At 47.2% G+C, this 20,885-nt stretch overlaps 1 protein-coding gene across 1 annotated transcript; it reads left to right on the forward strand.

Moving 5' to 3' along the window:
* Positions 1–2,398: 2,398 nt before the first annotated feature.
* Positions 2,399–19,331, forward strand: p4hb (prolyl 4-hydroxylase, beta polypeptide). Its single transcript, XM_064324831.1, has 11 exons — positions 2,399–2,737; positions 5,101–5,307; positions 6,959–7,092; positions 8,051–8,188; positions 9,760–9,864; positions 10,081–10,206; positions 10,622–10,822; positions 12,872–12,992; positions 14,082–14,263; positions 16,396–16,500; positions 18,425–19,331. The coding sequence occupies exons 1-11, from the start codon at positions 2,599–2,601 to the stop codon at positions 18,494–18,496; spliced, it is 1,530 nt and encodes a 509-aa protein (XP_064180901.1). The 5' UTR covers positions 2,399–2,598; the 3' UTR covers positions 18,497–19,331.
* Positions 19,332–20,885: the final 1,554 nt, after the last annotated feature.

The raw sequence follows: 20,885 nt of genomic DNA on the forward strand, positions 1-20,885 counted from the left end.
ATCGTTTTGAAATAGACTGTTAAAAGAAAAGTAAAACATCAAATTATTTCTACATGCTATTCATATTTATATGTCAGACACTAGAATGACTGAAAACATAATGTCAGCATGGATGCAAGACATAAGTCTTACATTTACATTTCTTCGCAAACTCGCGGCTGCTGAGTTAATGACAGTGATCGCTCAACTTGCTGAACCAGTTTTTTTTTTTTTTTTGAGGAAATAAAATACTGCTTTTAATTGTTAGTCTATGTTAAGGGCAAATGGTAATGAAATCCTAGCCATTGTCATGTATAAGTGACCCACCAAATGTAAAATTCAGTTATTTCAGTTAACTTCGATTAATTCAAACCCGTGTTTTAAGATATTAATACTATAACATGAATTACAAAGAGCATCGTAGCAAAGAAGAGGCTGTGTATTTGTTCTTTCCATTTGAATGACAGAACATTATGAGTTAGGTTGGATTAACCCATCTTTTCCATATGGAACACCAATGCTAACCAATATGGTGATCCGCGTTTGAATTCATGTTTTTACTCACTGCACTGCTTAAATGCTGCTGATCTCCGAACGTCATTACAGATGAACGTTTCTGGCATCAGCTAAGACAAGTGTCTTTTGTGTTTGCTAGCCAGTGTTTTCAGGAGAAACCCTGGTGCTTTTTCGCCACTAGGAGATTACAGCGACTCAACAGCGAGTAAATGATGCTAATCATATGCTTGGCATGGCGCAAAATGTAAATGTTTTCAAGAGACCGTGGCATTCGTTTCGGCGGTGAACCGGATTGGTGCGTGTGCTCTCTCTGCCAGCCGGGCGCAGCCGAGACCAGTCCGGCTCACCGCCGGACCTAATTGCCGCAGTGAGCCACTGCTGATATGTTTCAAGTGTGCATCACAGCAGGGAGGAAGTATAACATAAAAGCACACATCACATAATATTGATTAGGATGGCGGTATGGTGTCTGCCATCTCTGTGGCTGGGCTGTCGCTCTGCTCGGAGGTGTGCTACTCTCCAATACCCCTACTAGCCAGTATCCCTACTAAGCTCAACCCAACATACCGCTACAATAAACTACTCATTTACAGCTCGTGTAATTATTTCATTGTTCTCCTCCTTTGAGCGAACAGCTGTCCCAATATTTATAAAAGCCCTGACCTCTGGCTCCTTCCTGGGAACGGCATTCTTACTCGAAAATGTTTAGAAAGTAGCCCAGTTAAATAGATCAATAAAACGTATTGTTTCAGCCAACTTAACGTGGCCTATGCTTGGAGCAATGAGTCTGGTGTTATTATAAGAATGACGCCCACTTAATTCAGCCTGGCTAGCTTGGGAAGCAGGACATCATATAGTATCTGGGGTATGCAAAAATACTGTTGGCCTTGATCAGGCTGAATTAAGCGGGGATAATCGTCATAATGACACCAAAGTAATTGTTGTAAGCATGTGCCATGTTAAGTTATAACAATTACCCCCACTCAATTCAGCCTGGCTAGCTTGGGAAGCAGGACATCATACTGTATCTGGTGTGTGCAAAATACTGTTGTCCTTGGTCAGATTGTCATAGGGACACCTCTGAGCTCCCTTGGGTATAACTTCGTGAATATTACGGTAGGTTATCTGAGATGCACCTCGGGTGATTGTTGTGCAGTTTGCAGATTCACCAGTCTGTGAGATTTCATGCAGTATAGCACGTAATATTATACAATGAGGACTGTTCTACTCCGTCCGGCGTTTTGCCTCAGGCTTAAACGTGAGCTCTTCTGTGTCATGATCTCAACCCAAAATATGATTCTCTCTGATCAGCTCTGACGTCACTGAATCAGAAGGATCGGTTCTACGAAGTGTTTCGGATAGAACGTGTGGTGTAATTGTTTCCTGCAATGCTGGAGACGCGGAGCACACAAGGCGAGACATCGCCGCCCACATACACGCATGAGAGTGGACGTGACAGAACCAGAGGCATCTATCCAGTAACCCCGAAGTGGCCTTGTGCTGTTGCAGCTTTCACTTTTAGGGCAAATGAGAGATTTCATTTTGCTCTTTTAAAAGCACGACAAACACTCCTTGCCAGTCCGTCAGCCACCCCACCATTAATATAATAAGACTGTGAATTGGTAGTGCGCTCAACCCCTGGGACACATCGGCCCAAACAAACTGCATTAGTGTCTTGCAAATACTGCGTTAAACCCCATTTTATGGAACGAAGTATTTCATTACACGTATATCTGGTACCCTCAAGCAACCCATAAGCACACCACTCCCTAATGATACATACTGAAAGAGAACTTCAGACCGCCCAGCGAACACATCAACAGTATGATTCACTTCCAGGTATCCCGTGCCGCGGTCCAGTCACAATTCAACACGAACAGCATTCAACCTAATAAAAGCGCCTGCGCAGTTCAACTGGCCTCTCTGGTTCCTGCGCGCAGTGCCACGTTAGTAGCGGCATACACAAAATACAGGCTACCGCACAGCAATCGAAATATTAATATTACTCAAATCGCAATCTCTCATTTACTCAGATAAAACTAGTTGTTCACGGCACTGCGACCCCCTGCCTCTCAGTTTTCACTATCAAAGACTAGCATAAGTATGTTGAAGTTTTTGTTACTCTGTGCACTAGCCGTGGCTAGCAGGGCTGATGTTGCCGAAGAAGATGATGTCTTGGTTTTGAAGAAAAGTAACTTTGAAGAGGCACTGAAGGCGCACCCCAACATTCTGGTTGAATTCTGTGAGTATTCAATTTTATGTGCAGAGCTAAGAAATGCGAGGCTCGTGAAAGGTTATATTTAATGTAGCTGGCTAGCTTGCTAAGTTAAGTCTTGACTGTAACGTTAGCTGGCAAAGTGAGAACAGTTTGCTATCACCAGTGCCAGTCACGGTAGGCAGGTAGTTGACGGATTCATTGTCGTTGTGTCGCTATTTATATCATTCTGAAAACCACATTGCGTGTCTCCATATACATATATAATAATTTATGAGCAAAAAGATTTCTAACTGTTGCAACTGTCTAGCTAACATTGCACAAGTTGAATGAATGTACTTGGCTACCAAGCTAGCTTCTTAGCTCCATTGTTGACAGTAATGGAATCTCTGACCTACGTTACAGCTCTCCGCTTGTGCATATTGTTTTTGGTTTACGAGCAATACTGTGATTTATTTTTTGAGGAGTATCTAGATGGTGTTCTGAAGCCGTTTTTATTTAGATCTGTAAATATCTGTATTTGACGGGAGATGTTTTTTGGATACGTAGCTAACAACCTAAGTGTTGCTTAAAATTATCTATCAATTCTATCTTATCACACAATCGATTTGATGTTTTCAGTCATGAATGATGTCATTGTATTCCACGCAAGATTTGACTTGCTAATCTCAATGTTTTGGTTTTTTTTTTAAACGGGGAACCATCCTTGTATTCTGTACGTATTAATTGGCTGACGTTACCGATTTACGACTGTAATAATTCTATATCTAAATCGAATAAATCTTTGTATGCTTCCTATCCACAGTTGTGGTATGTATTTCCCAGAAATGTTGGCATTCCTCGTGTAATATGGATTTGGACCGCGCAACAGCTTCGTTTTGCCCTGGGGGCACTCCGTTGGTTAGCTATTTGGGGGTCTTTTCCATTTATTTTCTCTTTCTCCATTCTTGGATTTTCCATGAGCTAACGATCGTGAAATTCCATTGCTGTGTTCGTGTATGCAACCCGATTAAGTAGGTTACAAGTTTTTGGTAGCGATCCATCTAGTCATCTCAAATAAAATTCCACTATATATGCTGTCCTGGCCATGAAACTGCAGTGTTCATGTCTCTGTTGTTGGGATACCAAACTGTTTGCCTATATCGTATGGGACGGTTCTGAATTGAACTGAAAAGTTCGTCCTCTCCATTTTGTTGGGATTCAAGGACTGCCCTGCGATGACTCCGCTGGACCCTGAGAAAATTAAACTCCATAGAGAAGAATGACAGGTCGACTGACCAGTCAGAGAACTCCACGATTTGGATCTTCCAATGAACTCTGGGGGAGGGGTAGCTAACTTGGCTCGACGTTTTTAAGGGACGGGAGGGGCTGGACGGGTGAAATGGTAGGTTGACGTGTACTTTTGTTGAGTTGGAAAGGAAAACTTCCTGTTTCCCCCCCCACTCCCTGTCGTAGAAACACAGAATTGAAATCCCATTGGCTATCAGATATTAAGAGAATATAGATTTCATCCGACTTAAAACGTAGTAAATGATCTCCTCATGTAACAATATAGACGTTCAAACCGACATTTGTAAATAGAAGAACCCACCCAGCTGTAACTTGCGGGGTGGCATACCTGCCGCCCCAATCTACCCATAAGGAATAATCTATGTGGAAGTGAACATTGGACTTTAAACTTACAGCAGTGCAATACTGACTGAAACTGACGAGGGAATGCTTGGCGCTTTGGAAGATTTAGATGCATTGGGCACATGGCCTAGCACTATTAAAAATTAATCATGATAATGCACGCATAGAGGCCATTGGTTATTTATAAGGAGCAGAATTAATTTAAGTATAGACATCTTGGCTGACAGAGTGAAATCATTGTACAACTTCCTTGTGGGGCAGATTTCATGACATCACATGCAATGCTTGAATTTCTGGTCGTACGGAAGACAAAATGCTTCCAACAGTGACGACTAAAACTTTGCGGTATTGCACTTCTTGAAGTTTTTACGGGGGAAGAGTTATTGATCTAGTGCGGTTTCATTTGCTCCAAGTCAGGTAGTCAAACTGTCTTTGTATTTGACAAAGCTTTTTTTTTTTTCTTTCTTAACTTTTTTTTTTTTTTTAAAAACCAACTGTCAGTTGGCAGGCTTTTAGTTGAGGCTTTGTGCTAAGTTACTGAAGTGTCGAACCATGCATCATAGGGTAATTGTGATGTTTTTTCAAAATACCAGTATGAAGCTTTGCACGACGTCCCAGCAGAGAAACGTGTCTGACGTCGCTGGAGCTGCGGTGCGCTGTCGATCTTTGCAGCTTTACCCGCGGTGGCGGGCGGGCGGTCGTGTTGTTGCCGAGAGCGCAGCTGCCGCTTGCGTCTGACTCCGCTGTCCGTGTTTCAGATGCCCCGTGGTGCGGACACTGTAAGGCCCTGGCGCCCGAGTATGCCAAAGCAGCGGGCATACTGAAGGGCGAGGGGTCCGAGATCCGCTTGGGCAAAGTGGACGCCACCGAGGAGGCGGACCTGGCGCAGGAGTACGGGGTGCGTGGGTACCCCACCATCAAATTCTTCAAGGGAGGAGAGAAGGAGTCGCCAAAAGAATACTCAGGTAATCCGTTTGAGGCCGCTTCTGTTCGGCATTGCTGTTTGGTGTCCCGTTCACATTTACCTGTATACATTTATTTTGCATAGACTTTTGCATGTTTGCTTGTGAATTTTATTTAAATTTACCCGTATAGACTTTTAGACTCTCTTATAGGGATGTGGGCAGCGGATCACTACTTCCTTCTCTTCAATATTTAAGTCACAAACTGTACAAATCAGCAGAAGAGATCAATAATAATCATTTTTATTGTTGTTGTTGTTGTTATGTATTCAAATGTGAGGTAGCAAGTAATGTAACAAGATAGAGGTGATCTGAATATCAAACAAAATGTCAAACTGTACCTAAATATGTCCTGTAAACCTATTCAGTGTAATGTAGTGTTAAATGATTTTTTTGAAGAGTGCGTGCAATTTATAGAGGACTTCCCCATACTTGGGATCCCTGTTAGCGGAATGTAGGTTAGTGTTACATTCCAGCGCTGTGACTGGACGCGAGCGACTGGGGCTCCTCCTCCTCCTCCTCCTCCGCCCCCGTCGCCCCTTTGCCAAGCATGCCGATGTGCAGCCGGTCACGTTGACTGCGCTCCGCTTGGAGGGGGGAGCGGCGGAGGAAGTTGTTGGGAGCAGTAAAATTGCAGGCGGTTGCTGGTATTTCAGTCTGAAATCAGAAACATGAGCGGCGTCTGTTCCACAGTGGCCTGACTGTGCGGTATTGCTCTGCTGTTGCGTCATTGGTCTCTGCTCTAATTTGCAGACCTGCAGATCTTATTTATTTTTAAATTCATGAAAACGTAAAAAAAAAAATTTTTTTTTTAAAGAATTATTTTTAATCGTATTTTATGAAATTACACTGCCAGTTGAGAGATTTCACCTGGCCCTAGTAGCTTATGTGATGGATTGCTTACTCTCACTAAATATTTTTCTGTTTTAAATGAACATTGTCCTGTTGCATTTAGCGCACTGAGCAGTGGGATATCCGAACCCTGCTGTGTCACATAAGGGGCCGCAGCAGGCGTCAACATTTGTTGCAGTTGTGTTTTTAAACCGCTGCTTTTGAGGGTTACCCGGCCAGTGAAGTGAAGTTACATAAGTGTGGATCGCCGCCCCCTGATTCTGTCCTATACATAATGGCTGTGGTGTGAAGTGGAATGCGAGTAACGTTGAATGAATCATGTGAACAGGTCGTTCAGGACCCATTTGGGCTGGGTAATGTATCCGCATTCTGGGGGGGCGACATAGCTCAGGAGGTAAGAGCGGTTGTCTGGCAGTCGGAGGGCTGTCGGTTCGATCCCCCCGCCCTGAGCATGTCGAAGTGTCCGTGAGCAAGACACCTAACCCCCTAATTGCTCCCAACGGGCTGACTAGTACCTTGCATGGCAGCCTCTCACCGTTGGTGTGTGTGTGTGTGTGTGAATGGGTGAATGAGAGGCATCAATTGGAAAGCGCTTTGGATAAAAGCGCTATATAAATGCAGCCCATTTACCATTCACCGTTCTGGAGTGTCCGGCACTCTGTTAGAGCCTGGGCTCGAGCCCCCCGGCGGTCTCAGTCTCCAGAACGGGTCGAGCCGTACCGAGCAAGAGGCGCGGCTGCCGTTTTTTTTTTTTTGTGGTGACCCCCGCGAAACCGTGACCCCGTCTCTGCTGCTCTCGCAGCCGGCAGGCAGGCCGACGACATCGTGAGCTGGCTGAAGAAGCGCACGGGACCGGCCGCCGCCACGCTGACCGAAGTCGCGCAGGCGGAGGCCCTGATCGCCGACGGCGAAGTCGCGGTCATCGGCTTCTTCAAGGTGAGGCGGGGCCGGCGTTCTCCGAAGATCAAGCGCGCACGAGGGGAAAAGGGACAACGACTGCAAACCTCTGATCATCTCAGATTCAGATTCAGACAACTTTATTGATCCCAAGAAGGGCAATTAATTTGCAGCTTACCCAGTCCATACACACAACTCCAAAACTCACAGACAAGGTAGTTATATGTCAAGGCAAACAGATCAACATACATGGGTCAATACAAGGACACAACGAGCAGCAGTAAATAATTTAAAAAAATAAATAAATAAATAAATAAAGAATAATAATATTGGCACCAGTGTATGCTGGGATAGGCTCCAGCAAACCCCCCCCATGACCCTGACTAGGATAAGCGCTTATGCATAATGGAGGGATGGTTTGGCGTGCCAGTTTTAAAATGCACATCTTTTTAAAGCCTCTTTTTTTTTAATAAGCTCAAAAGTGCAAAGTAGAAAATCTTTTAAAAAAAAAAAAAAAAAAAATTAATTTTTTTTTTTTTTAAAAGGCAGTGTACTGCCTGAATATATACCACATCCACATGGAGGAGGAGCTGTTACCATTTGCATTACATTCTCATTTAAACTTGCATGTTTGTCTTCTGTTGTTGGTACATGTAGCTCTGTGTCCAGTAAATGTAGCTCTGGCAAAGTTGACAAAAGAACAAAATCCCTAATTCTTGGCTCATTTTGGAAACTTAATTTAAAATGACTTAATTTAATTCACCACCATTTGTTAATTTAATCCACCATTTCACTGTAATAAAATACATACATATGCCTGCATACATATATATGTATTCTTTTAGCTAACAATTGCAACCCTGTCAGATCTTTGCATCACTTGAAAGTCACAGGGCCCTTGTTTGTTTTTGACGTTGAACACACTGACAGAAGAGTGCCTAGCGATTGCACGGTTACCCTGGTGAGGATAATCCACCCTGTCCCTTTCCCACCGCAGGACGCCGAGTCTGAGGGTGCCAAGGCCTTCATGAAGGCGGCAGAAGCTATCGATGACATTCCATTTGGCATCACCTCCGACGACGCCCTGTTCTCCAAATTCGAACTGTCCAAGGATGGCGTCGTCCTCTTCAAGAAGGTACCGTGCCGGTCTGTCCCCTGCCGTGGAGCCCCCCCCCCGAGACAGGGGAGGCTTAGTGCCTGTAGAGGGCAATGTCCAAACAGTCAGAGTGTGTGTGGGGGGGGAGGGGTTACTTACTGCTCACAGCCCTCCCCAGTATCCCTGCCTGAACCTTTATAAACTTCAAACACGCATGCTAGGCTTCGAAAGGCTTTGGCTGTGGAAGTGTAGCGGGTTAGAAACAAAGCCTCTGGTCTACTTGCCTGTCCGTTACTATGGTTCTAACAGACTTGGGGTTCGAGATTAATTGCGAAAGGTAACCGTTCTTCGTAAAAAAAGGGGTTGCCAGCTTTGTTAGCGTACTGCACGAGTTTTGAGGTGTGTGTGTCTTGGCTCAGGAACACATGATCTGGCTCTCCCTATATCTGGAGCAGTATTTCAACCCTACCTTTGACCTCACTACTAAAACTGACTTGTTGACCTGTTGGGAGTTGGATTTAGGGAATACTCTCTCTTGCTCTGCCTGTCTATAGGGGTCCTTGCTGGTTTACTGTATGTAGTGGTGGGGTCAGAGAGTTATTTTATGGGGACCTTTTACTATGTATAGTAATGGCCTTAGCCCTTTCCAAATGCCAATGCCTTATATAGGTAAGAAAGTTGGAGGTTTTGATCAAAGATGAACTACAAGTTATCCAGTGCATTCAGATGTAGGTGAATAATATGCTGAGCTGATTTGTCCCAGTTTACTTTAACAAAATATTAATATCCACAAAAGTTTTAATTCACCCCCCCCCTCCCCCCGCCCACAACTCTTTTTTTTATTTGACAAATAAAATTTGACTGGGTCCAAGCACCACTACAGCTCACTTTAGCACGAACCTGATTGGGGGTGTGGTGAGGGGTTTTGACCAATCGTGCTAGCTTCCACACCTAGCCAAGCCTTGGCTGTCACGTCTTGCGTCTCATAGTGCTCGTTGGCAGGCCCACGACTTGACAGACTACCAAGGCAACTTGAAATATCTGTCCATCAGCAGGGCCCACATACCTGCAATAAAATCTGTTGTGACCTTTATCCAGCAGGTGCCTGCCTCTATCAAATGAACCGCTCGCCTATAATGTGTGACCTACTTTCGTGGTCCACAGAGTATAAATTGAGTATCTTTTGGCAGAGATTTGATCACCTCGTTACTGCCTGAAATGATAGGGTGTATTTTTTTAGGTGTGGAAGATTTCCTCATCAGTGACCCTCCCCCTCCGCCCCCCATGTAGATTTTGTTAAATGCCAACTTTTCTAGTCCTTTCTACATTTCTGCTAAGAACTGCCATTGGATTTGTCACTATGATCTTTGTTGTTTTTTTGTGCTCCACTCATTGACTAGAAACAATCGATGACATTAAAACCATTCGGCACTCAACTCAGAATCGGTCCTTCTCGCATTGGTCAGGGAGTTTTGGAATCATTACAGTTGGTTATTTTATTTTGGCAGTTGGTGAAGTATGGTATGTGCAGCTTAGCACGGTGGATCGAAGCAGGCAGTGAGGATTTTCCTCATGCTTCTCGTTGCTCAGTTTCTCTTGCTTTTCCACAGTTTGATGAGGGTCGCAACACCTTTGACGGAGAGCTCAGCAAGGAGAACCTCCTTGGGTTCATCAAGGCGAACCAGCTGCCCCTGGTCATTGAGTTCACCGAGCAGGTAACTTTTCTCTTCCTGTTCCCACCGTGAGCTCACGTCCTGTTTTGAATTGTGCACCCGAGATATTCTCTTCAGCGCGTCTCACCCTTGCCTGCCTTCCCTAACTGTCCTGCTGACCAACTGAAGCACCTGGAAATCAGTGTCTGAAGAAGCAGGCGAATGTATGAAAACTAAAGACTAAAGATGACTTTTTTTTTTTTCCTCCCCCCCTCACAGACTGCCCCCAAGATCTTTGGAGGAGATATCAAGTCCCACATCCTGATGTTTCTGCCAAAGGCTGCCTCCGACTTCCAAGACAAAATGGACCAATTCAAGAAGGCTGCAGAGGGCTTCAAGGGCAAGGTTGGTTGATAGTTTTTTTTTTTTTTTTTAACCCCTCAGGTAGTCTCCTTTCACGTTGAATTTTGACCCCCGTGCCATGACTTGAGAACCTATTTTGGTTTGATTTATAAATAAGTCCAAGCAAGGCTGCCGCAGTCATAAATTTTCTTCCCGGGCCTTCTGGAAGAAACCATGAGCCTTTCACATGCTTGTGGAATGACATCAAGCTCTCAAGTTGTATAGGTGGGTGTGGAGATGAATTAACTGGTCTGGGGTATGTATGAGGCCGGGCTGTGTATGTATAGACATTCTGAATTCTATCTGATCCAACATATGCTCCATGTGTCTCTGAAATCTGTAAGTAAATTTCTCTGGAAGGTACATATACGGTCAGACATGCAAGCACGACATAACCAACAACCCCCCCCTTCCCCAGATCCTTTTCATCTTCATCGACAGCGACCTGGAGGACAATCAGCGGATCCTGGAGTTCTTCGGCCTGAAGAAGGACGAATGCCCGGCCGTCCGCCTCATCACCCTGGAGGACGAGATGACCAAGTACAAGCCCGAGAGCGAGGAAATCACCGCGGACAACATCGTGGCGTTCTGCACCCTCTTCGCGGAGGGAAAGCTCAAGGTACCCCTCGAGGCCCCCGGGGGGCGCCCTTCTCGCCGTGCGGCGAATTCCTCCCCGGCTGCTTCCGCCGCGCTCGAATTACGTCGTGACTTCAGTCCGTCTGGGGCGCGAGGGGGGGCGAGTCGCTTCCCCTGGCTGCTCCGCTCAGCCGGCACGGACTGCGCCGCGCTTTTTTTTTACGCAAGCGTTTCGCTCGGTTATCGCGACGTCGCATCGCGAGTTTAATCCGCACGGATTAGTTGGCGGTAACGGCGGGAAGCGGCAGGCGTGGCGCAAAGTCGCCGTTGCCGGGACGGTGTACCGTGTACCGTTTCAGGCTCTATTCCAACGAATTCCAGCCAGAGAATAGTGTCGCTGGCTGCGTGCTGTGATTCTCAAGGGCAAGGAATTGCTTGGCCAAACCCAATGCAGCTTTTGTTCAGGGATTTAAAAAAAATATCTGCCACTAATGGCTTTGTTAAAATTGATTGGAAACTGTCCCAATGGGGCTAGTGACATCCCGGTAATTGTACCCCCGTGAACTTTAAAATGGTATGAGTATACGATACCCATCATGCACCTCTAGCCTAATGTCCCGGAGTTATTCCCCAGAGGAAAGAAATGAAAGCCTGACAGTCTCAAGTTGGCTCTGAAACTTTCTCTAGAGGAATGGACAACATAAACTGTGTATGCACTGGATCCTTACCATGGCTTAACACTAACCTGCCTTGCAACTACTGGTAAATTGCTCCGAAGTATTCGCCATGTGGCATAAATGATGGACTTCCAGCAACCCTTTTGTGATGTAAAGATGAAGTGAAAATTGAGCGAGGTCATTGGCAGACTGTAGCCAGGAGTAGACTGGGTCTAAGTGAGCCAGTGGTTCTCTAGTTACTGCTGCATTATTTTTTACTTCCCTTCACACACCAGTTGGAATCAAGCTCTGATGCTAACTCTCTCCTGTAGTACAGTGTGGCCTGTTGGGTGTTAGTGCAGGTTAGCTGCAATGCTCCTTGTGAGGGTGCTAGGAGGACAGCTGTGACTTCGGTATTGAATAAGGGAGAGGAAAAACTTAATCCCCCGGTAGGACTTGGTGCAACTGTCAGAGGCTTTTGAAAATTAAGACGGTGGCAAAGGCAAGCATGGTTATTGGACGAGAACAGAAGATGACCTTCCATTGAGCTGTGATGAACACTTCTTGAGTCATCCGCAAAAACCAGCCTTTGAGCAAGCCGGCAAGAAGCTTTGTGGTCGTTCGTAGTCACATCCTGTGGTGGTGACACGGTACCACTCCCCAGTTTCAAAACTGATGTGATGCATCCGCCCTGTATTGCAGTTGCAAACACTGCAATGTAGTGTCTTTACATATGCTGCTCATTCGCAACCTCAACCTGCTCATTTCAGAAATGGAAAGTTACTGGATCACAGCTTTGGGTTGTTCATTAGTTCAATTGGTTCACCTGGTTTGTTGAAATATTAAACAGTCCTCAGATTAATTGCATGCTGTTTAATTAAGATGTGAATTATCTTGAGGTCTTTGGGACCATAAGAGTTGCGTTCTAATCTACAACACTACATTACATTACATTACAGGCATTTAGCAGACGCTCTTATCCAGAGCGACTTACACAACTATTTTACATAGCATTTTTACATTGTATCCATTTATACAGGGATATATACGAAGTCAATGCATGGGTTAAGTACTTGCTCAGAGGTGCTTGACCACCAGTGTCCCTTACCGAATCGAACTCTGCCTTTGGTTACAAGTAGTTTTAACATGTGCTGCACCCGTCTTTCCATTTCACCTTTACAACACCATGGCTTCTACACGGCAGGGCGCTGCTGGCCGAAGGCAAGCCTAACCCTCTCCGAACCGACACGGCGGCCATTTTCCCCCGCCTATCGGGCAGATGAAGCGGCAGGCAGGCGTCCACACACTACAAAATGTCTTTTCTCCAGAGGGATGATGGGTAGTGTATGGGGTTGGTTGACGGGGGGTGTTTCAGTCTGAGGATTGAAATGGGGGGGCCCGCCAAATTTAATATGTCAATCTAAATGTGTCCCCAGCCTCACCTGATGAGCCAGGACATCTCCGAGGACTGGGACAAGAACCCCGTCAAGGTCCTGGTCGGAAAGAACTTTGAGGAGGTCGCCTTCGACCCCACCAAGGACGTCTTCATCGAATTCTGTAAGGAGGCCGCCTGCTTGCTTTGGACCAAACGGGTAGTGTTAATGTGTATGGAAGCCTGGCAGCCCAGGCTGTTTCGGGCATCTCCCCGGGCCCGGCCAATGGGCTTTGCTTTCAGGGTCAGGGCCCAGCCTCTGGATTTTGGTGTAGTCTTGCAGGACCTGGCAGCACTGCAGCCAGCTCCTGGGTCAGTCCTCCAGCCCGATGTCCCAGGATTCCTGGGTGTATTCCCACTGAAATGCGTCTTTTCGCTCCTCTCGTACGAGTACCTTTGTTATGTGGAGCAGGAAAAACCTACTTTAAGTCTTACGGACTTCAGTTTCCCCATTTATCCCCTCTCCCCTGTAAAAGAATACCGAATTTTCCTTTGCAGATTTTTTAGCATTGCTCACACGCAGCGGATTGATTTGGGTGAGGGCAGTCCCACGGGGCTGTAGTCTGTACTTGGGCAATTATTGGGGTGAAGGTTGGGGGGGGGGTGGGCACTGAGCTGGGGCACACGTGCGTTTGTGCTTCGTGTGCACAGAGGGTGCCCAGTGTTGGTGTGCTTAGTGGCTAAAGCTCAACAGTTGGGGCACACCTGTCTGAGACCCTGTTGTCAACAACAGCTTGAGCTTCTGGCTTTATCGTGTGGAAAATGTCTGGGTTTGCAGCCTCTGCTAGAGCAGCCGTGCATGTAAATCAGATTATATTTTTGGCCTCACTAAGCCCGCCGGATAAAGGACAGATACTTCAAATCGGCTAGAGGTGAAGTGTCAGCCGTTGTGAGGCCTGTTGTGTGCGGACAGAGGAGGGGAAACTCCACTGGCGTTCTGATGGAGCGCCTTCATCGCAGTGCTTGCTCATGGTGCATTCAGTTGTTGTTGGGAAATAAAATTGAATGAATCGGAATCAGCCTTCAAAAAGCAATTGGTTGTCTTGTGGCCCAATAGTAGATTATTGAGCTGATTTAGTGCTAATTTAAGTGTGCGTCTATCCCCCCCCCCCCCCCAACACACACACACACACACACATATGGTGCACTTGTGAGTTGCATTATGAATGCATCCATTGGTTTGCCCTCACCTCTGACCTTTTCCCCCTCGATAGATGCACCCTGGTGTGGACACTGCAAGCAGCTGGCTCCCATCTGGGATAAGCTGGGTGAGAAGTACAAGGACAACAGTAACATCATTGTGGCGAAGATGGACTCCACCGCCAACGAGATCGAAGCTGTCAAGGTCCACAGCTTCCCCACGCTCAAGTTCTTCCCTGCTGGGGAGGATCGCAAGGTGAGTCCTTCCTCCTGCTGCCTGCTCGGGCTGCTGTGTTCTCTGCATTGGGAACAAGGGACATGGTGGTACAGATGAGGATGAGGATGAGGCAGAGGGCACTTGATAAAGATGGCTCTATGCCTTCAGTGTTCTTCAAAATGCATCTGAAGAGCGCCTGATTGGGTTCTATTTGGGTGAACCAGTTGGACAAGCTTTATTGATATTTTAGCCGTCAAAATAAATATGGCAGTTGGTGTTTTTGTTTGGAAGGGGGCGCTTAACGGTCCCTGTTTCCGAGCTGAGCGGCCAATAAAACTTTCCATTGTGGGCAGGAAACCCCCCCCTCAGCGATACTGCCGGTAAAGCATCAGTCCTGATCCTGTGGTCATGGAGTTTAAAGCCGTTGGCCTTCCCCGGGATGTCCTTCCCCGGGATGTCCTTCCCCAAGCCATGCGTAATAAAAGCCACCGCCACCACAATCACACCGCGAGCAGCAGCCGCCCCCTCAGGCCCGCTACCGGATCCCAGAAATAGAGGCCCCCCCCCCTTTCAGTCCCAGACCTCACGTGCCGAAACCGAGATGGCCCTTCCAGTAAATCTCCCTCGCCCTGCCCCCCCGGGAACTCCGGGGCAGGGCGGCCTCGCAGAGGGCACTGCTGGCAGCCAGCCGGACGGACGGACGGACGGACGTGCATACCCCTGGCGCTGCCCGTCCGCTGCCTTGCCCGCTCGGGGCGGCCGTGCGACTTGGCAGAGAGGTGCGCGGTGGCTCCTCTCGCCCACGGCGGTTTTAAACGGTGGAGGGGGGTGGGCCGTGTGCTGTCCCGTCCGGGAACTCGTTACTCCCATTTGGAGGTGCGTTTGGAAAGATTATCACCCCTTTTATAAGTGACCGTCTGCATGCCAGCTCTGCTAAAGGCTTGCTCTGGTATGCCAAACCCCCCCCCCCCCCCTCCGTCCTGTGTCCCCCATGGGCTTTGACAGAGTGTAACAGGGCAAAGGGAACTGCCAGCTGCAGCAACAGAGAACAAGAATTTAACGAGCAGCCAGTTTATTAATTTGCTTGAGTGGGTTAAGTCGCTCGTGTTATACATAAACCTGTGACTGACTTTTGGACTATTACAGTCAGTCAGTGTCCACCCGACAGGTCTCAACTCCAGACAAATATAACCTTGTGTCTGGCCTGGCCTGCTGTGAAAATGAGAATCCCAAGAGCCAGATGGTTCATATTCCGGTTTGTCTAAAGGAAGGGGTGTCTATATTGAGACCAGCTGGGCCACTTAGAATGTTGAAATTGAATTTAGATTTACTTTCCTTGGCTCAGCTGACCTGTTCGACCTATCCCAGTTCAAACACGGACACAATGAATTTATATATTATATAATTTAAATGTATTTACGAATGTAATTTTATAGACATCTAATTAATAGGCATCACCATTAAATAATAATAATAAATCTAACTAATAACAAATTAATAAATTAAATGAAAAAACATTCATCTCATAAAAATGCTCAAATACTGTAGTAATGTATATTCTGGATCATTTTGACTATTTCCATAATTTGTGTAAGGTATGCGTTGAGGATTAGAAATGTATGGGCTACAACTGTTGCAAGACAATGCAGTGCACGGTTCTTCAGTTGAGTAATCTGTTTGACTGTTGACCAGTGTTAATCTAGCCATGTTAACTTCATGGTTCTAGTCACTGCAGGGTGTACTACCAATATCTAAATTTGATGGTCCAGCAAATAAAAGATTACTTGCCCAAGCAGTTGGATCTAACATGTGATTTATTAATCAGATATTTATTAGTCTCTGAAAAAGAATGAGGATCAAGTTAAACTAAACTTGGTTGCTTGTGATCATTTAAAAAGACAGATGGTCCCTTTTTCTGTCTGAAATCACTGCTGCCATAACGTGTGAAGATGAAAGTACTGAGATTATTGGGCAGTTTGCGCAAAGCGTATAGAGTGCGGGATACAGGACGTACTCCGCAGGACCGGAGCAACAACCGTATCGCTTCCCACTGGAACAGCGAGGGGGAAAAGTTGCACGCTCAGTTAATTCAGGTGTGTGGTCTTGTCAACCGCACCATTGCGTACCACGTGCCCGGCAGTCAACCGCTCCTGTTCATCCGAATGTTCCAGGTGATCGACTACAACGGGGAGAGGACCCTGGAGGGCTTCACCAAGTTCCTGGAGAGCGGGGGCAAGGAGGGCGGCGCACCAGCAGGAGAAGAGGACGAGGAAGACGTAAGTTTGGCACCTCGGGGTGTGCGGGGGGGGGGGGGTATCCGAGGAGGGACTGGGTTTTGAACTTCGGCCATTTTTTGGTTATGGAATTTGCCCGATTGATTTTATTTTCACTACTTTCACTCCCTGTAGGTTTGGTTTGGGATTCTCCTATATTATTACCCGACACCCTCGGCTATGGCCCATAAGTCATTCGGGCGTCTCTAAAATTAGCCTCCGCGTGCAGCGTGTTTCTATGTTTAGCGTGTAGGGGCTGTGCGCTGTTGCTCTTAGCATTAGCCTTGGAGATGTGCCGGACTCGCCCGCGGCCATCTTGGCTCTACTGCTCTTCTGCACCGGGGCAGTGCCGGCTCAGTTTGCTCCCAGACTTGACGATTGCCTGTCGCTCTTCCTTCGGTTTATGTACGACTGGCTTTGCACAGCAACCATGTAATTGTAGCCAGTTTTCAGGGTGGTTCTGTTGCTTCGACTACAAGCGCTGACTGGGTAGAAATGGCCAATCGGTGACTGTTGGTTGACTTTATATCCTGGCAACAGCAGGCTGTTTTAAGTGGGGGAGGGGTGTTTAATTCATCTGGTTAGAGATACCTAAATTTAGACCTGATGTTTGTAAACATGTGTTTGTCTTAACGGTGAGGGGTGTTTTTGCCTTTGTGATGTCATCAGAGGAAATGTATCCCCAACGGGCATGATCATTGCATGTTGCAAATTCCTCCCTGCAGTCACCCCACGTTGGTTTCGAAACGGGGCTGCGCCTGGGGTTCAGATTATTTCGAGACCATTCCAGAAACGTGAATGAAAACGCGCTGCAGACCGCGCCAGCCGAACCCAGGGGACACTTGTTGACAGTCTCGTCCGCTCCTAGAATAGCCACGGCTGTTTTTTTAAAGTTTTTTTTTTTTTTTTACCACCATTACACTGGACAAGCTGCTCTTGAATTTGAATCTGGTCGCCCTGGCGAGACGACGATTTGGAGTCGCTGAATTTTCGCAATCTGACGCCGACGCTGATTTTTCTCCTCAAATCAATCAATCAATCAATCAAATTTTGTTTGTATAGCGTATTTTACAGCAGTTGTCACAATACGCTTTACAGACAACCCTGGCCTAAACCCCCAGAGGAGCAAGCCTAAGGCAACAGCGGCAAGGAAAACCTCCTCGTTCGGCATCGGCTAAATTTCTGTCGCTTTGCTGACGCCGGCGGCTGTGAGCCGGGTCATCGTCAGTACTGTCTTTTGTGCAGTCTCTGTAATGCAGCCAATCGGAGCGCTCAGCCGAATGGCCTCGCGCCCGCCCCGCTCACCGGCTAGCGCGCGCGGGCCAGAGCCAGCGGGACCGAAGCCGAGGCCTCTGGGAAATCCGGCTCAAACCGGCCGAGCCTCCTCCTCCTCCTCCTCCTCAGACGTGTGATTCCGGAGCTGGACCGTGGGGCGCTGATGATCGTGGCAGCTGTCGCTGCTGTTCATAATCCCCCCCACGGGGTGCCGCACGCACTGACGGGCACCTGAGCGCGGGCACGTTTTGGGCGACGGGCGAGCCGCCCGGCCCGCGTCCTTTACTGGGCGCTCTCCGTTACCGCCCGCGCCTGCCAAAAATGAATCGCAGGGGCGTGGCAGAGGGGAAGCCACTGGGTGAGGGAATCGAATGTGGTGCAGAATTGTTTTTTTTTTTTTTTTTTTTTTTTTTGACTGCACTTTTCTCTGACATTTCTTTCTGTCCGCATCTGGATTGGCGTTGCGTCTGGCATGCGCTGCCAGACGTCCATTAAGGGAAAACGGTGACCCTGACTCCAGACACCTGTTCCTTTTGCACAACGTAAAATGTTTGTTTGACGGGAGAAATCCAGTGAAGACTGTAATGTGAGGGGGTTCTTTTTATTTATTTTTTTGGCCGAGCTCATCTTGACTGTCAAACCTCTCTCTCAGGATCTGGGCGACATGGACGACCAGCAGGAAGGGGAGGATTCCGACGGCGAGGACGGGCACGACGAGTTGTAGGAGACAGCCGGAAGAGACGCACCCCTCCCCACCGCCCCCGCCCCAAACCCCACCCCCCCCGAACCCCACCCTGTCCTGTGAACACTGACCCCCTCTCTTCCCTCGCCGCTTCAGTCACCAGGCCTCACAGGAAGCTTCTGCTGCGACCCGAACCACCACTCCAGCCTCGCCCTCCGGCCCGCTCCAGCAGGACCTCGGCACTGGAGCGGCACGTCAGGGGGGAGGGGGGGGCGGGTGCTCTTTGTAAAACTTCGCATAGTGCTTCCCCCCCCCCCCCCCCCCCATATCTGAATCTCTACCCACCACAACTTGGTTCAGTTGTACATTTTCTGTACATATTTTAACCACAGCACTGTGCAGTTGGGTTGCTTGCCCTATTGAGGGCCGTTGTTTCTCTCTTTGGTTTCCATACATTGCATTTTTCCTTTACAAATTTAAGTCCAGACTGTTTTTCTCCATTTAATTATCCCATATTTGTGTGAACACCAGGCAGCTTACAGGGATATGACTGTAAGGGGGAGGGGGGCGAAGAGTGATGTCCGTCTGGAAGTCAGTCTGAAGGCCTGAACATGCATGATGGCCGTCCAAGGCTGATCTCTCAGGGCTGTGGTCACATCAGGGGTAATCACGAAACGTGGGCTTCAGTTTAAGCCTACTTGGAAGCACAGCGCTTCAACCGCTAATATCACCATTTTCATCAGTGCATGAAAATGGACCAGACGTCTGGGGCCTATGGCGAAGGAGCGTCGTCGCTCGCCAAACCAAATCATGCGCTTTCTGTCCTTCTGTGTCTTCAGTGCAACAGCCTGGCTACTGATTTCTTCTTTTTTTTTTTTTTAAAGAAAAATAAAATAAAAAATAAACTCCAGTTAGCTTATTTAATTTTATTTTCATTTAAATTTATTTTAACCTGACCAATTATGTGCACCAGTATGCCCAGCAGTAACCACGGGGCAGTGTTGGCCCCTTGAGCTCTTGTAGAACTGGGATCATCGAAGATTTTTTTTATTTTATTCTATTTTTTCTTTTTTTATTTTTATCCCCCAAGTCATGCCACCCCAACCTGATTCACGCCATCTGAGATTAGATTGTTACTGAAGTTGCACAGATCATTACCTATAGTAGAACTGGTGTGTGTGAGAGAGGCATCTCTATCTGGGGCAAAGAACATTTCAGTAACCCCTCCCACCCATCCCCCCCACCTTCCCTCTATTTTGTTCTACCTGAAACTCTCCAAGTGGAGTGTCTGGGCTGTACTGTGTCTCTGGTCAAGATGACAGGGAGGGGCAGTGTGCGTGCGGTGTGTGTGTGTGTGTGTGTGTGTGTGTGTGCGCGTGTGTGTGTGTGTGAGCTCTTGCGCTTTTCTCACATCCGTGGACAGGGTTGTGAATGTAATTTTATTTTGATTTTGGGAGTGGGAGGGGAAGGTTTAAAAGGGGAGTGAGAGAAGTGGATTGGGGGAGGGGGGGATGAACATGGGTTTTTGACTGTACTGACTGGGGGGCAAAAACGTATGACAAATACAAAGCATTCCATCACGTTCAATTTGACTTGCTGAAAAGTAAACTGGTGGCCAAATAAAACAAAATTTACAAAAACCAAAACCTTTCACTGGATGTGTTTCTGTCCTAGTTCTCTTTCCCGTGGCACAGTGTGTGTTCAGGTTTTCAGTGGAGGGGGGTGCTGATTGTGTGGATAAGCCAAAAGGGCTGAACTGCGCTCCACGCCATAAGGGTGCCGAATCACGGGCTGCTTGAGATCGCTTCAGCTGCTATTTTTGCGAGCCCATCGGACGCGCCATTTCAGTAATGCCTTCAGATTATTTCGGGGGACCTGACACGTTCTGGAAACCAAATCTTGCCCATATTTCGCGTCTTCCTGTCATGCGTGCGGGCCACCGTGCTCCAACGTGAGAACTTCTCTGGCATCTTAATCCTCAACCATGCAATGCCCGCTCTCACCATAGCTGCCAAGCTTATAGAGCGTTCTGTGCTAACGTTATGCATGAAATTCCTATTGGACACAACTTTGCTGTAGCTGCATCTGGGGTTCATCAATGTGCTCTGGAACCACAGACTCCAATTGAATTGGCACCATTGTGCCAAATAGCAACGAATTGGTTTGACTTTTATTCAGAATATTTGTTTTTCAGAGGTTGATTATAAATCATTTTTAATTGTACACTTGTGCTGTTTACTGTACTTCTACTGTACTATTCACCCAGCCCTGTGTTAGTGCAACACCGGCTGTCTATTGGTTCTCTGAGGTTGTGAAACTTCTCATTTCTTGCTGAGATGAATGGCTTGCACTGAATGTACATAGTGCAAGGCATTCATCTGAGCAAGAAATGAGAAGTTGCACAACCTGAGAGAACAAATAGACAGCTGGT

The sequence above is a fragment of the Anguilla rostrata genome, chromosome 2 (genome assembly GCF_018555375.3).
Source record: "Anguilla rostrata isolate EN2019 chromosome 2, ASM1855537v3, whole genome shotgun sequence".
NCBI classification, from domain to species: Eukaryota; Metazoa; Chordata; class Actinopteri; order Anguilliformes; family Anguillidae; genus Anguilla; species Anguilla rostrata.